This window comes from Aspergillus novofumigatus (assembly GCF_002847465.1).
Source record: "Aspergillus novofumigatus IBT 16806 chromosome Unknown P174scaffold_5, whole genome shotgun sequence".
In the NCBI taxonomy this organism is placed as follows: domain Eukaryota; kingdom Fungi; phylum Ascomycota; class Eurotiomycetes; order Eurotiales; family Aspergillaceae; genus Aspergillus; species Aspergillus novofumigatus.
In genome coordinates, this window is record NW_020194278.1 from 974110 (window position 1) to 987582 (window position 13473).

The 13473-nt window shown below is 50.4% G+C and overlaps 2 protein-coding genes across 2 annotated transcripts; both read right to left on the reverse strand.

Annotated features, from left to right (window-relative positions):
* Positions 1 to 5981: 5981 nt before the first annotated feature.
* P174DRAFT_504753 (sucrase/ferredoxin-like domain-containing protein) lies at positions 5982 to 8033 on the reverse strand (the record flags this gene model as incomplete). The annotated part of the gene is made up of 5 exons (XM_024831223.1): positions 7492 to 8033; positions 6776 to 7466; positions 6618 to 6661; positions 6429 to 6578; positions 5982 to 6152 (listed from the first exon to the last, which is right to left on the reverse strand). Exons 1-5 carry the CDS (start codon positions 7885 to 7887, stop codon positions 5982 to 5984), a joined length of 1452 nt encoding a protein of 483 aa, XP_024681227.1. The 5' UTR covers positions 7888 to 8033.
* A 173-nt stretch (positions 8034 to 8206) lies between these two features.
* On the reverse strand, positions 8207 to 11824 carry P174DRAFT_513192 (putative aminotransferase, classes I and II). The gene is made up of 5 exons (XM_024831960.1): positions 11528 to 11824; positions 10923 to 11398; positions 10532 to 10817; positions 9861 to 10462; positions 8207 to 9524 (listed from the first exon to the last, which is right to left on the reverse strand). Exons 1-5 carry the CDS (start codon positions 11607 to 11609, stop codon positions 8229 to 8231), a joined length of 2742 nt encoding a protein of 913 aa, XP_024681228.1. The 5' UTR covers positions 11610 to 11824; the 3' UTR covers positions 8207 to 8228.
* Between the last annotated feature and the right edge of the window lie 1649 nt (positions 11825 to 13473).

Here is a 13473-nt window from a genome sequence, read left to right on the forward strand (position 1 = left end):
TGTGGTCTCGGGCTTGACCCTGGAATTGCAAATGGATTCTCACCATTACGTTTTTTGATATATTGCAACACGGATACCCCAGGCATCTGCTCTTCCCAATGCCTTTGCGCCTATATTGATCAGCAAGCTCAAACCTTCCTCCTATGCACGTCCTGTGATGCCGACCACGACGCTATCATCAATTTTTCTTCGCTGCGAGCTGTTTTCAAGATATCGAGTAATTGTCTTGCACGTGCACTTGGACTTCCCTTGATGTACACTTGATTTTAGCCCTGGCGACTCTGTCTTACATTTGATTACCCGATTTAAAAGGCTGGAGAGGCGTTCTGTCCTTATTGATACCATACTTGCCATGATGCCGCAAATTAAGTTTTGCGCTAACCCTGTCTCTTCTCTACTGTGGCTCTCCAAATTCAAGTCCACCGTCCAATCCTACTACTATCTAATACATACCACCCTACTCTGAGGTACCTAGTATAGTTACCAGGTCCAATATGACTCTCGAGCTAATCCAGTAAATGAGCTGAAGCCAGCAAATAAGACATTAGATACATGATCGCGTGAAAGCGCTGCTTTGTAGGTGGGAGGTCGAACTCCAGAGCGCCACTTCTTAATCTCTCTCTGTCTACATTTTTACCTTTCTGGTACCTTGCCCTGAGCCACCAGTTGTTTGCTTCCCTCTTCAAGAGGCTTATTACATTATTACTAAGTGAATCGCAGAGACTCCGAGTCATATGGGCCTCATCGAAAAAGGTCGCAAGTCGCGAGGAGTTATTTCCAGATTCCACCTGCCATAGACGGGCAACGTCAGCCAAGGATCGACATATCTGGGAACAGTTTGTGGCTCCCACTTAGTGTCATGTAAGTAGACAGACTACTATGTAATTCCTCCCTTTTTTGTTTCCTGGTTAGAGAGGCATTTGTCTCAGAATGCACAATGACGACCATGTCAATGTTTGATTGTTACCCTTGTGGCTCGCCATTACAACAGGGCAAGTCTCTTCCTGCTTGATACTTTATCTGCTGCAAGTTCCATTCCACACTGGAGGGTGGGGGCGACCAATTAGAATCCAAAATCCGATATGCAGGACTCCAGCCAGTATCTAACGGAAAACCTACTGTACTTAAGAAACTACCTAAGGTAGGTTAGATACCAGGGCCGCCACCACTGTGGCTTGCACGATCGACGGCACATACCATCTGGCAATGGTTGGCCAAGTAGTATATACTTCGACACTGTGCGGTCTGATATGTAGATGATTCGCGGGTTCGCTCAGATTACTTGAAACGAAGAGGGAAAAGAAGTACATGATGCTGTTGATCGTTCCTCTCCTGACATTTCCGGATCACGGATCCGGGGAGATGAGATGCTCTGGTATGCGACCGGAGGGGGGGAAATAAATGGCATTCCGTTATTTCCAGGGGAGAGGGGCACCTAACCTGAGAATGAGAGCAAGAGCCAAAGAGGTACCAATTTCGAACGACGGACGCTAGTAGATTCGGGGGTTAGTCTAGTACAAGGATGTGCCGATGGCCGATGGGGAGTGAGGCATTATTGCTGCCAGAGTTAGCTATCATGACACAATCACCCAGCATACCCAGTACAGAGTGTGCAGGTAGTTAGATATCGGGTAGAATTACCATTTGGCGAGGGGTGTACAGGGTTGTTGGCTTATGCTTGCTTGCTTTATTATATTATTGACATTTTGTGCCACTTGTGGAGGGAATAGTGGGATTCCACGCACCGATACTTTTTTGTGTACAGCCAAGGTATCAATTTTTGACTCGAAAAATACCAGATACCATTCATCATCATACCTGATTAGTTACTTTAGTCTAAGGTAGCTCCTACCAGGTGTTTCACTTTGACTAGGATCTAGAGCCAAGAGATTCATCTCACAACAATCAAACAAACAGACAGGTCATCGAGCTTGCTGCAGACAGGAGACGTTGGGGTTATCCGACTATCCGTACGGAGTACTAAGACCCTAAAATCGGACTTTGTACGACGCGAAGGCCTAGAATCCATGCGGAGATAACTAGCGGTCTCCAGTGTGGACGGGGGGGGGGGGATTAGGGTGATCAATGTATCTCACGCCTTTACGGAGCAGCGCACGGCATCAAGTCCAGACATGTTACGTATGTCTACACCTGACTTCAGAGTCAGAGTGACTATAGAGGACGGAGTATTGAGCTCAACTGTTTCTGTCAGCAAGGATCATGCTGTCATGGGGTTCCAGGAGATTGGAAGTCGAGTCTCATTCGCTCCCGAGTCCCGACTCATCGTCGACACGAGAAAGGATGCTGTTAGCACAGACGGAGCTGACAGCTAGCTGCAGCTGTGGTTGCCTTGGGGCGCAACAGAAATCGCGGGGTTATCAGCTAATCAGCGCTCTTTTTCTTAAGCCATAGCTACAAGACTAACTACTACTTACTGTAAGCTGTCAGTGTTTGTGATATCTTACTGTGATTACCTTGCGTCAAGAAGACCTGGAAACCATTCCTACGCGTGAACCTTGCTCATTATGATAAGTTGAATAAACTTTGCTAGGTACTCCATGTCAGCCAGAAGGCGCCTAATGCACTGTTTCCTCTATCACGTGTGTTGACTGTAGGATGTTGTCAGTTGGAGTCCCGTATGCAGGTAGAAGCTTCAACTCTCACACTGATTTTGTAAAGTTATCATCCTGAAACCCAGGCTCTAAATAGTAGTGGTCTAGAAATATAAGTAGAATGGGCACAGTACTCTGATTGCACTGATTGGATGAAGCTGCAACAGATCTCACATTCATGAGTACCGTTGGATATCATGGGCAATACCCGGTGTCCCGGCCACCTGGCCAGGAGAACTTTAGGTAAGCTTGTTCGTGTCAGAATGAGGCTAGACGGTTTCGAGCATATTAGTCTTTGTTGGACAATAACATTCCAGTAAGTACTCCGTATCCTGTTCTTGATCATTTCTCCCCTGACTGTCTCCGAACCAACCTTCATGCTGGATCACCGTATCCACCCCGTATAATTGAGGCGGAGATACAGTGGAATACTCGACCGGCGAGTGTTCTTGCCTAGCTTGAGCAAAATTAAGGAGCGCTTTATTAAGGTACGGGACGACAGGGGCCACCTCGACTTAACAATCCACAAGGGAACAATTAAGTTGTAGGAGCCTTGACTTGAATTGCTTCGGTGAGGTTAACGAGGCGACTAGCTGACCCCAAGGATCGGGGATGCTGTTTCACTTGATACTGATTATTGTACTTCGTACCGCATAGCTGATCGCTCCCTAGTTCATAGCCAACTAACGTTATGTTGAGCATCCACCTGTCTCCTATGTGCCATGTTCAACACTGCCTACTTCGTACTTACTCACTGGCTTAATCTCAACACCTCATGCAGGGACTCGCACTGTCGGACAATTCCGGCGCGTGGGAATATCGGCTAAGACGAAACAAAAGGCAGGAAAATGGACAGGTAACGCGCTGACATACAGGCGAATGGCACAAAAGTAAAGTAAAGTTTGCTTTTGCTGGAGGCGTTACGAACTTTGGGTTTTTGGGAATTCGAAATCATCGAATCAACAATGAGAGCAGAATCACCTGTTGGCATTTACCTTTTTGCTTCTGATGATCGAGCAGAGTGAAGCAACTCTTGCCGGTTACCACCAAAATCCCTGAACTCTGATCTGGATAGAGTGCAAGAGCTTGGGCCATGCACTGGCCAGGACTGAGTTGTAAGTTATGATGATCTCCAACTTTGTGATCCAGCGAGCCCACATATCAAGGTTCAGGACAGCTTGGCTCTAAGCTTTGTACGGGGACGGGTCCTACCACTTAAACTCCAAGCCGGCTCCATGGGTTTGCCTGTTGTGACCCACAATGTTATTTGACGGCTGACTCGTGTAACGTGTGTTTTTGGTATTACAGGACGTACGGGACCCGTTTTATGCTGTGGTACGGGATATGGTACCTATACACAGATTTACATACATACCCCGTACCTACTCCGTACAGTGGTCAACATCCACCTCATACACTTACGATAGTCAAACTCAAAAGTGCTAATTCTATATACAGATCCAAGTGACAAGATACTCCCCGGCGGCGAAGGCTGATGGCTCTTCTCCGAACATCTCCGCCAAAAGGTTAAGCTAACTCAGATCCAAAGAGGCGAAAAAATCGCAGTACGAGACTTATGGCCTGTTTGTGCTGGAACTGTCTTGCCACCTTGCAGAGGAGACCGATTTCACCGGTGTATCTCCGGAGTACCTCTGGGGTACTTGCTGTAGAGATGCGCATATAGCTTCTCCAGCCTGTATCTCGTAGGTACATAGCTCAGAGTACCTAGTCAAGTACTTCCAGAATGTCGCAGCGAAGTCCGGAGAAACTTGACTTTTCGAGGTGGCAACTGAGATTTGAGTTGACTCTGCAGACGGTTATGCACGGCCAATCTGTCCCTACAGCTTCAAGACGAGGACGATTCCTGGAACACACCATAGGTGGAACCAGCCAACAGACGAGGCAGAAGAACTGCCTTCCATCGCGGAGATATCTCGTCTTTCGTTGCCTTAACAAATGGTCTGCGTCGTGTCGAGAGTCGCAGGTTCCCCATGTGCCGGTTAAAATGCCCATCTTTTGCTTTTACATCTATGGGCTGGGCTCGTTATCGTTGTCGGCGTACTCTCGGTAACCACAAGGTGGATTTCCCTCATATCTGCTGGGCTCTTTCCAGGGCTCCTCATTCCACCCTATAGGATTGATGTCTTTGGACCTTCCCTTTATGCTAAGGTGGAGACACTCCAATACGATACAGTTGAAGACGTTTACCCACATCTATATCTCGATACAGGGTCCAGAAAGGAGTCAAATCTGCACTGCAGTCTGCACTGTGCACAATATGGATTGGTCTTTGGCGGGTTCCACCGAGTAACATCCGCCTAAGTACTCCGTTCAGGGTATGTGGATGCTGCGCGGATTCGCTATTGAGTTGAGATATCAACATGCGACCATGTGGACGAGTACGCGAGTATTTGATGAGTGATGGCGTTGGTGGACTGTTCACTTCTCCATCTGCACCTCTCCTTAGCTTTTAACTTCCATTATGAACCAGAATCAAGTTCCTGGTGATCGAAAAGTTAGCGATTAAGCTTACTCAATGGGACACCTTAAGCTTCTTGTATGACTGAGTCTAACTATTGCTGCCTCACTCTATCCTTGATTCCTTGCGTACCTCCCAATCCATTCCGTCCGGGGTATCAACGTTGTACGACCCTCCAAAGCCCAAACAAGGCGAGAGGTTACACAACACATTGAATTGACAGTGGTCAGTCACACAAGTCAAGTATTGTAACACGAATCCGTCTAGCCGTCCGCTCCACTTTGAAGTCTTTGTGTGCAACGGGCCGTTTAAACTTTGGTAGTCAAATGAAGGATGAAATATTGTGTGGCACAACTCACCATCCAATCAGAACACGGCAGTGTCATACTGTCCTACTCAGTGAATGCCTAAGGTTAAGGTAAGGTAAACACTTAGCTCCCCCCTTCCCGCCTCAGGCTCCGTCTTGCCACAACAGCTAGCAGGGGTTACTGTCTGTACTACTATTGGAAAGTTTGCTTGCTATCTAAGTACGACGACGTCAAGTGAGATTATTATTTACAGGCAAGTTTGCAAATTGCATCTCATCTGGCAAATCCATCCGTCGTCTAGATGCACCAAAAACGGTATGCAATGCTTTATTCGATTTTCATTATCCAATACCCCGTAGACTAAGGCGATGGCCACAGCCATGGCCCCCGACCCGACACGCGACACTCTTTACGGACTATGGATACTCAGGTCCCTTAAGGGAGCCACACCAATCTTACCTTACCTAAGAAAGCCAGCTTCTCGTAGAACGATCATAATTCATGACTCAAGAACAGAGCCTAGGCACCGTACTCACGAACCCAAGGCCCTGGTGTCCATGGGCTGAAAGATCGAATAACGAATCACCACTGAGCAGATAGTAATCTCGCCGACCTGAAGGGGGCAACACTCTGAGAACTTGCGGGGCTAACCTCTTTCCAGTAAAATTTAACGAAAGATCCGCGCGATGGTGCTTGGGTTGGGTGTTGCGGGTAATCTGGCTGTTGGACTTGGACCTTGGGACCCGCGACTGACTGGGACCGTTAGTTTAGTTATATTAGAAGCTCGTATTTGGGAAGGGGCGGGTTCCTTTTAGTTTGGCTTCTGCCTTCTGGCGTCTGGCTTCTCTTGACTTTTCTTGAGCAGGTGAGGGAGGCCGAGGCTCATCTTCCTCGATCTGGTCTGGTCTTGGCCTGGATGATACGGGGGGGAGACTATGATTATGATTATGATTGCGACCCATTGTTTGATGGCGTATGGTGTACTCCATTCTCCGTACTCCGTACAGATGCTGTATACTACTGTATTACCCGACTTGAGTCAAGACTGTGGAATACGGCATACTCTGGGGTAGTGGGATATTGCGGCGTGGGGGTGCCACAGCCATAGTCCGGTACTCTGCGATGGTGATTCATTGGCGTAGCATCATTAACAGCATCGTGCACCCATTTACGGCATAACTGATATGCAGATACTTTGTGAAAACACCACACACACACTCTCTCTCTTGAGAGAGGATGAGATTTGTCGAGAGTGCCATATTCTATATGCATCTAGTGGTCATGATATCATCACGGTATACGTACAATCTACCCCAAGTCAAGGGGATCCCTCGTAGTCTACCAGCTAATCTTCCCTCGCTCGCGATCAAACCCACCCCGAAGCTGCAGCCCAGGTTTGACCACCTTCCCCTGCAGGACCGTATACTTGACGATATTCTCGCAGTCCTCCGGCCGCACGCGCGCCAGCCAGATGCCCTGCGCCGCGCCCTCGTCTGCCTCGCCCGTCGTCTTCCCTTGCGCGTCCTGCCCCCGTTTCTCCTTGCGATACCACTCAAAGTCCCGCCGCCGGTAAACAATCACATTCGCCGCGTACTTGTGGCCCCCAACGTGGCTGATGAAGTAGATGCCCACGCCGCCCGGCCGCTCATCGTTCAGGTCGCGGTACAGCTCCAGGGCCCGCAGATGGCGCTCGAACTCGCGCCGCAGTAACGGGGCGGACTGCCCGCAGCGCGCGTCCCGGGTGCGCTGCGAGCAGAGAAGAATCACGGCTGCATGGCCGCAGGGCCGGGACCGGAGCGAAGTCAGCGAGCTGATATCCACTGAGGCGGGCTGCTCCTCGCCATCGCCCTCGGTCTCAGCCAGAGGTTCCGGGATGCTTCCGAGCGGTGTGGTGGTTGTCGGCGCGCGGCTGACAAAGTACTTGATGAGCTCGGGCGCAAGAGCCGGAGTCACCTGCTCCACCACCGTGAAGGCGGGCAGGATCAGGACGTTGGTAGGCTGCTCCCCGGGCTCGTGGTGGTGATACTCGTCCGGCACCGGCATGTTGGACGCAGACAGCTTCAGATTCTAACCAGTACACATTAGCCAAGACCTCATCCGTGCGTGAAAGGCTGAATGCGGCGGTGGCATACCCCATTGCTCGGCACAAGTCCCCCTTCTCGATCGCCTCCATCAAACTGCCCTTCTCGTCTGCAACATCCCTCACCCAGTCTGTCTTCCCGGTCGCGACGAGCAGATGCGTCGCCCACCCGTTGACGTGCCCGTAGAGCTCATCTTCGTAGTCCACGTCGAACCGGGCGGGGTACTTCACCGAACACGACGCACAGTCGTGGAGGCATTCCTCTCCGTCAACGGCCGGGTCGACCTTGGGGAACAACACATCGTGTGACGGCGCCTTGCGGAATTCGCCGAAATCCCCGCTCTCCTTGGGGGAGCCGGATGGCGTCGAGCCAAATAGCGAGGCGCCTCGGCGGAGAAGAGCCTGCATGCTGGTTTTTTGAATCAAAGTGCGCAGGTTGCATGCAACAAGGCAATTGTTTCGGATGATTTGATGATCTGATTTTGATCAGATCAGATCTTATCAAGATTACGTTACTCTTGTTGCCAAGAACGGAAAAAAGGCCGGCAAGTGGAAACTAGTACTCCGTACACAGTGTCTCATTCTCAGGTACGGGGAGGACGAAGCTGTGCCGCATCTCCGATTGGCTTACGTCACGGCTATGTACATACTACGGCCAGAGAACGTGCGAATATTTGACAGCATTGTCTACCTTTTTAAGGAATTGAGTCCAAGAATTAGACATATTAATTTCTTGTAACCAAAAAAGCTCATGATCTACTACTTGTAGGACCCAAGTTGTAAGCATAAGGCAGGTCCGACGGCCCGCGGGGATCTACCAAGCGAATGACACTGCCCCCCGACGAACTGCCCGAGACATTCGACTGCACGCGTCTGAGCGATCGGGTCGACGGCGTGCGGGGAGGGGCCAATGTGCGATACCGGTCGTGATGTTTGGATGCGACCGGCGATCCACGACTCTGCGCCGTAGGCGCAGTATGTACCGAGCGGCTCTCCCAGGTCGACGAGGCGACCGAAGGCTGCAAGCTATCGCTACGGCGAAGAGAAAGCGCGTCGCTATCATCCAAAAACTCCATGGTATCCGTCTCGCCTTCTTCATCGGAGGGCCCAATCAGGGACTCGCTGTCACCGCGAGAGCTTCCTCCTCTGATGTCATCCAGTATCCGAGAATCCAGGTATGTCATGCCCCGCAAGACGTCCGCAAAGACGTGCATCAGCTCCCTGAATTCATCCTCGTGGAGCTCGCGAGACGAAAAACGGGCCCGTTCGTAGTGAGCGAGAAACTCCGCACCAATTTCTGGGGGATTGACCAGGTTGAGTGCCGTAAGATGCTGGATATACTCCCGCAATCCCATCGACGCAGGTCTCCGTAGTACTTCCACAACCCGCGTATCCGGAACTGACCGTCCACGATCGGAGAGGGAGGGATCGAACCGATGATGGGCGGCAGCCGACAGAAAGGGATCCGGAGGCGCAAGGGACACCGCCTTGGCTTCGATCAGATGTGGCAGTTCCTGCACAACAGCGCGATACGGCAGGTCCGGTAGATCAGGCGACGAAGGAGACGACCATCCTGGGTGTTCGACCTTACCCCAGGGCGGCTGGTCGCGATCCACCACGAGCATCGGATAGTCAGAGAATTTGTCGCCGTCTGCGGCTATGTCTCTCGGTCGCGCCTGATAGGCGATGATCGCACTGCGAGCGAGTCCCTCCACTACGAGCCGGCGGACGCTCTTTCCGACATCCTCCTTCTCGACAGGAATCCATGCTTTGGGGATGGCAGATAGGACGGTACGATTCGTGTAGATCCGTGTCGCATATATCAGCGCTGCGAGGATGAATGTCGCCACATACGCACCGGTGATGAAGAAGATATTGGTGAGCCGGTGCGTTTTGTAGCATTGGTAGATCGCGTCGGCGGGTGTGAGGATTATTAGGCAGAATAGGAGCACGGAAAAGAAAGTGAAGGCAGCATAGTTGAGGACGCGGTAGAAGTTCAAGACCATAGTCATGGGCGCAGAGTACTGCGCTGCGCAGCTCTCGCCCTCATTGAATCTCGAAGTTCGATGACATGGGTGATGGAAGATTGAATAAGATCATCCACGGCCATGATCCCACCCCAATATCACGTGACATGGAATAGGAGAAAGAAACAGTACTTGGTTGCACATGAACATAGTGAGTCCAGTGGATTATACTCGATATTCCGCTCAGCTAGAGTGTCATAGTCTACAATGTGATATCTATCTATGCCGATTTATCCAAATTCGTTATCGGACGCTTCTGTAAAAATGTTCTACGTGTGTGAACGAGGAATCCACATGAATAACAAACATGACAGGTTGGTTAATCGATGAGACCGCCTAATCCGACACGGCGACCTCATCCTCCCACTGAGGATCAATCTGAGGCCGAAGCTCAACGGCTTCTCCACGAGCACGACGAATCACCCTCTCGATGCCGTCCAGACCCATCTTGAGGACATCCATCTTTGGTCCATAACTCAAGCGAACGAAATGATGGCAAGGACTGTCGAACAGATCTCTTCTCTTTGCCGGGTTCAAATCGAAGAAGATACCAGGGACTACAATGACCTTCTCGGTCAGAAGGGCATTGAAGAAGTTCAGTCCGTCGGAAATATTGGCCTCCTTGGGAAGAGGTGGTTCGAGGGACGTCAGATCGAGCCAAATGTAGAAGGTGGCCTGGGGCACATCTTTGACGCGGAAACCAATCTCGTGCAGTCGCTTTAGGACATAGTCGCGCTTCTCTCTGAAGTGCCGCTGCAGCGCCTTCATTTCCGTGCGCACGAGGGAAGGCTCGAGCATAGGGATGGCAGCCTCCTGGAATGGCACATTGGCACCACCGTCCAGGTAGGAGCCGGCGGAACCCAGTGCATCAATGAACTCCTTGGGACCGACGATCCAGGCGATACGCCAGCCGGGGAGACGGAAACGCTTGGTGAGACCGTCGATCAGAAGAACATCTGTCAAGAATTAGCCTTATCGTTCTCTTGATTGTTCTGATTCACGAAAGGACGGAGGGGCTGGCGAACCATCTTGATTGACATCGACGACGTTGGCGGCACCGCTAATCGTCGAACCATCACAGTCAGTGGTGTAGTTGTAGCCACCGTAGAATTCATCCAGAATAAGCGTTGCGCGGTCTCTGCAGATGTCCTGGATCTGCGCAAGCTCGTCATGCGAAACAAAGTGACCAGTAGGGTTACGGGGGTTCGATGTCAGAAGGACAGAAGTCCCACGAGCAATCTCCTCCGCAATCTTGTTGGGGTGGATATGGTAGTGGTCATCTTCGGCTAGAGGAATGGGAATAGGTGCGATCTGTGTAGGAGAATGTTCGTGAGTGACCGTTCTCAACGACAGCTCCAGAGCGGAGGATGCGCCCGAAAAGACTGCCTGACAATGCGATAGATATGGGTTACTCACATTCTTGAATAGCGTCAACATCTCCGAGTAGGCAGAGTAATCGGGAATAGGGAACGACAGGTACGAATTGCCCAGAATGGCGGCAATTCGAATCAGTCCCGCTCGACCACCAGGGACAATGCAGACATTCTCCCAAGTATACTGGCTTTCCTTTCCTTGTCGGTAATGCTCATTGTATAGTCTGGCAACTGCCGCGCGGAGAGGCTTGATACCAGCGGTAGGACCGTATTCGCGGGCAGCGGATGTGATGGGGATACTGGTAGGTCGGGGAAAGCTTCCCTCGATCTCATCGTCGGCTTCGGGGGCACCCTGGCCCAGGTTCGCCCAACCCGATGGATCCTCTGCGTATCCGTGTTCTACTGCACGTTCTGTACACCAGACGACACCCGTCGAGGCACGGGAAGCATCGAGGCCGGCATGGGGACGGTGACCCTCATGGGCAGCTCTGAACTGACGATGGGTTTCCGAACGAAGTTCTGCAGAGGTCCAGCTTGTCAGCGCTGTAGTTCTTGATAGAAAGCTTGTGACGACTCATGGAGTCGCAATGCCTCCAGCTTCCAGGTATTCTCCAGACGAAGCCGCATGTGTACATATGAGACACGCACCATTCTCGGACAATTCCTTTCCAAGGGAGAACCGCCGGTTAGAGGGACGCAGAATGCTCAAGCGACGTCCGGAGAACGACATTATAGTAGACTATCAGTAGTCCGGTCCTGATGTGGCAGTATGTATAGTATGCGAAGAATGTAGATCTTTCTTGGCGACGCTGTAATTATTTCGTCGAGGGGACAATGGTGCTCATGAAACAAAAGTGGCGATGCTTGGTGTATTGTTGATAGCAAGCTTTCTACTTCTTCATAGAGCAGAGGATCAATTATATTTATTTAAAGGACTTCAAGAAAAAGGCAGGAAGAGTGAAAAAGAAAAAAAAAAAATTGGGATAAGAGAAACCCCGCTCTACTCCAAGTTTCTCCTCCTACGAGATCGGAGACTGCCAGCTGAACCATATTACGGAGTTATTATCCTTCAGCCAGAGTTTAGATAGGATGGATGCCTCGTAGATACTTCAGTTCCTGGGGGGCCACGCCGTCTAGTCTACCAGATTCTCTTTTGAAAAGGCGACCATAGGCATCACTCTATCCATCACTAAATTAGGCCACCTGCGATGAAGCAGAATATCCCCGGCTCATTCCCCGCCGGTCTCGCTTTCCGCATACATAAAGTCCTCAACCCCTCATATAGGTATATACTCCTTATTCTCTCAGACCTACAGATGAAGAGTCAACTCTCAAGCAATGAAGAAGAATCTGCTTCGCTTGCTAGAGACAATTGTCCATTACGAAGTGAACACATACCAGCATCACATCAACCCTCTAAGAAGAACTAGAGGATAGAGACACAGAAAATGCCTCATACAGCAACAGACCGCCGTTCCTTCAAGGCTGATCAGGCAGTCCAGCCCGATCTTCAATCCCAATTGACGAGTCTGGAAACGGTTGGGCGCCACACGAACAGTTCGGATTCTACCCGACCTTATCAGCTAAGCAGCCGCCTGCCCCATTGCAAAATTGGGGATTCTGGATGATGGATCCCGCGTCGCTGCACTGTACATGCGGGCTGCTGAGAACAGGATTATGTACAGCGTATCCAGATGATAGTTGATAGCTCTGGCATCCTTACAGGGAGAACGCGTACCCAAATCGACTCGACTCGACTCGACTCCCAAGATGCGGCATGATCGTTGTGGTTGCGCATTTGGAACCTTGGTCGACGATGGAGAGAGGTCGGAGACTAGCTTCTGTTTCTCTCAGGCTAATTTGATAGCGGCCAGGCTCCATACGGATCCACAATTCTCATACCAGTGCTTCAGGGGTACTCCCGTAGAATCTGCCGAATGACGATGTTGAAACTTGAGTATCTACAGAATAATGAATAATGTCCAAGAGGCTGTGATCGATACATAGTATATTCGCTACCTGTCTAGCTCTACGTCGAGGTTCGCTACAACTACTAGCGGACGTGTAGTATAGGATAGTTACTGGACTTTTCCATTAAACCTCCTTACTCGAGAAAAAAAGAACGGAAAAAGCCAGACTAGAATGCAAATGTGCCGCTTCTGCTCAATGGAAAATGTGAGTCGAAATAGAAGACAAAGAACCAGCCCTAAAACGAAATCCACTGTACATCTTGTCTCTCGATAACCTGGAAGAAACTGTCTGCTCAAAAGAGGAAAACGAAGAAACACAGCGGTATAACATACATCATGCAGTCATGGTTCATGGACGTGGCAAAAAGATAGAACAAGTCATGATCAAGATCTCCTCGACCTGGGGAGAGTATCCCCCGTGGATAAAATCAGGGGCAGATATGGTTGAGCATAGGGAGTAGATGGTGTAAATATCGCTCTTCATTGTGATCAACACAGGGACAATGCAACGGAGTCGATTCCCACTTTGCCTGCAAGTTTCAAGATTGACATCTTGACAGCCTCAAGCCAATCCAGTTGGGGGATGAGCTGGGAAATCCAGGGAGACAATGGGAGGCCGAGAAA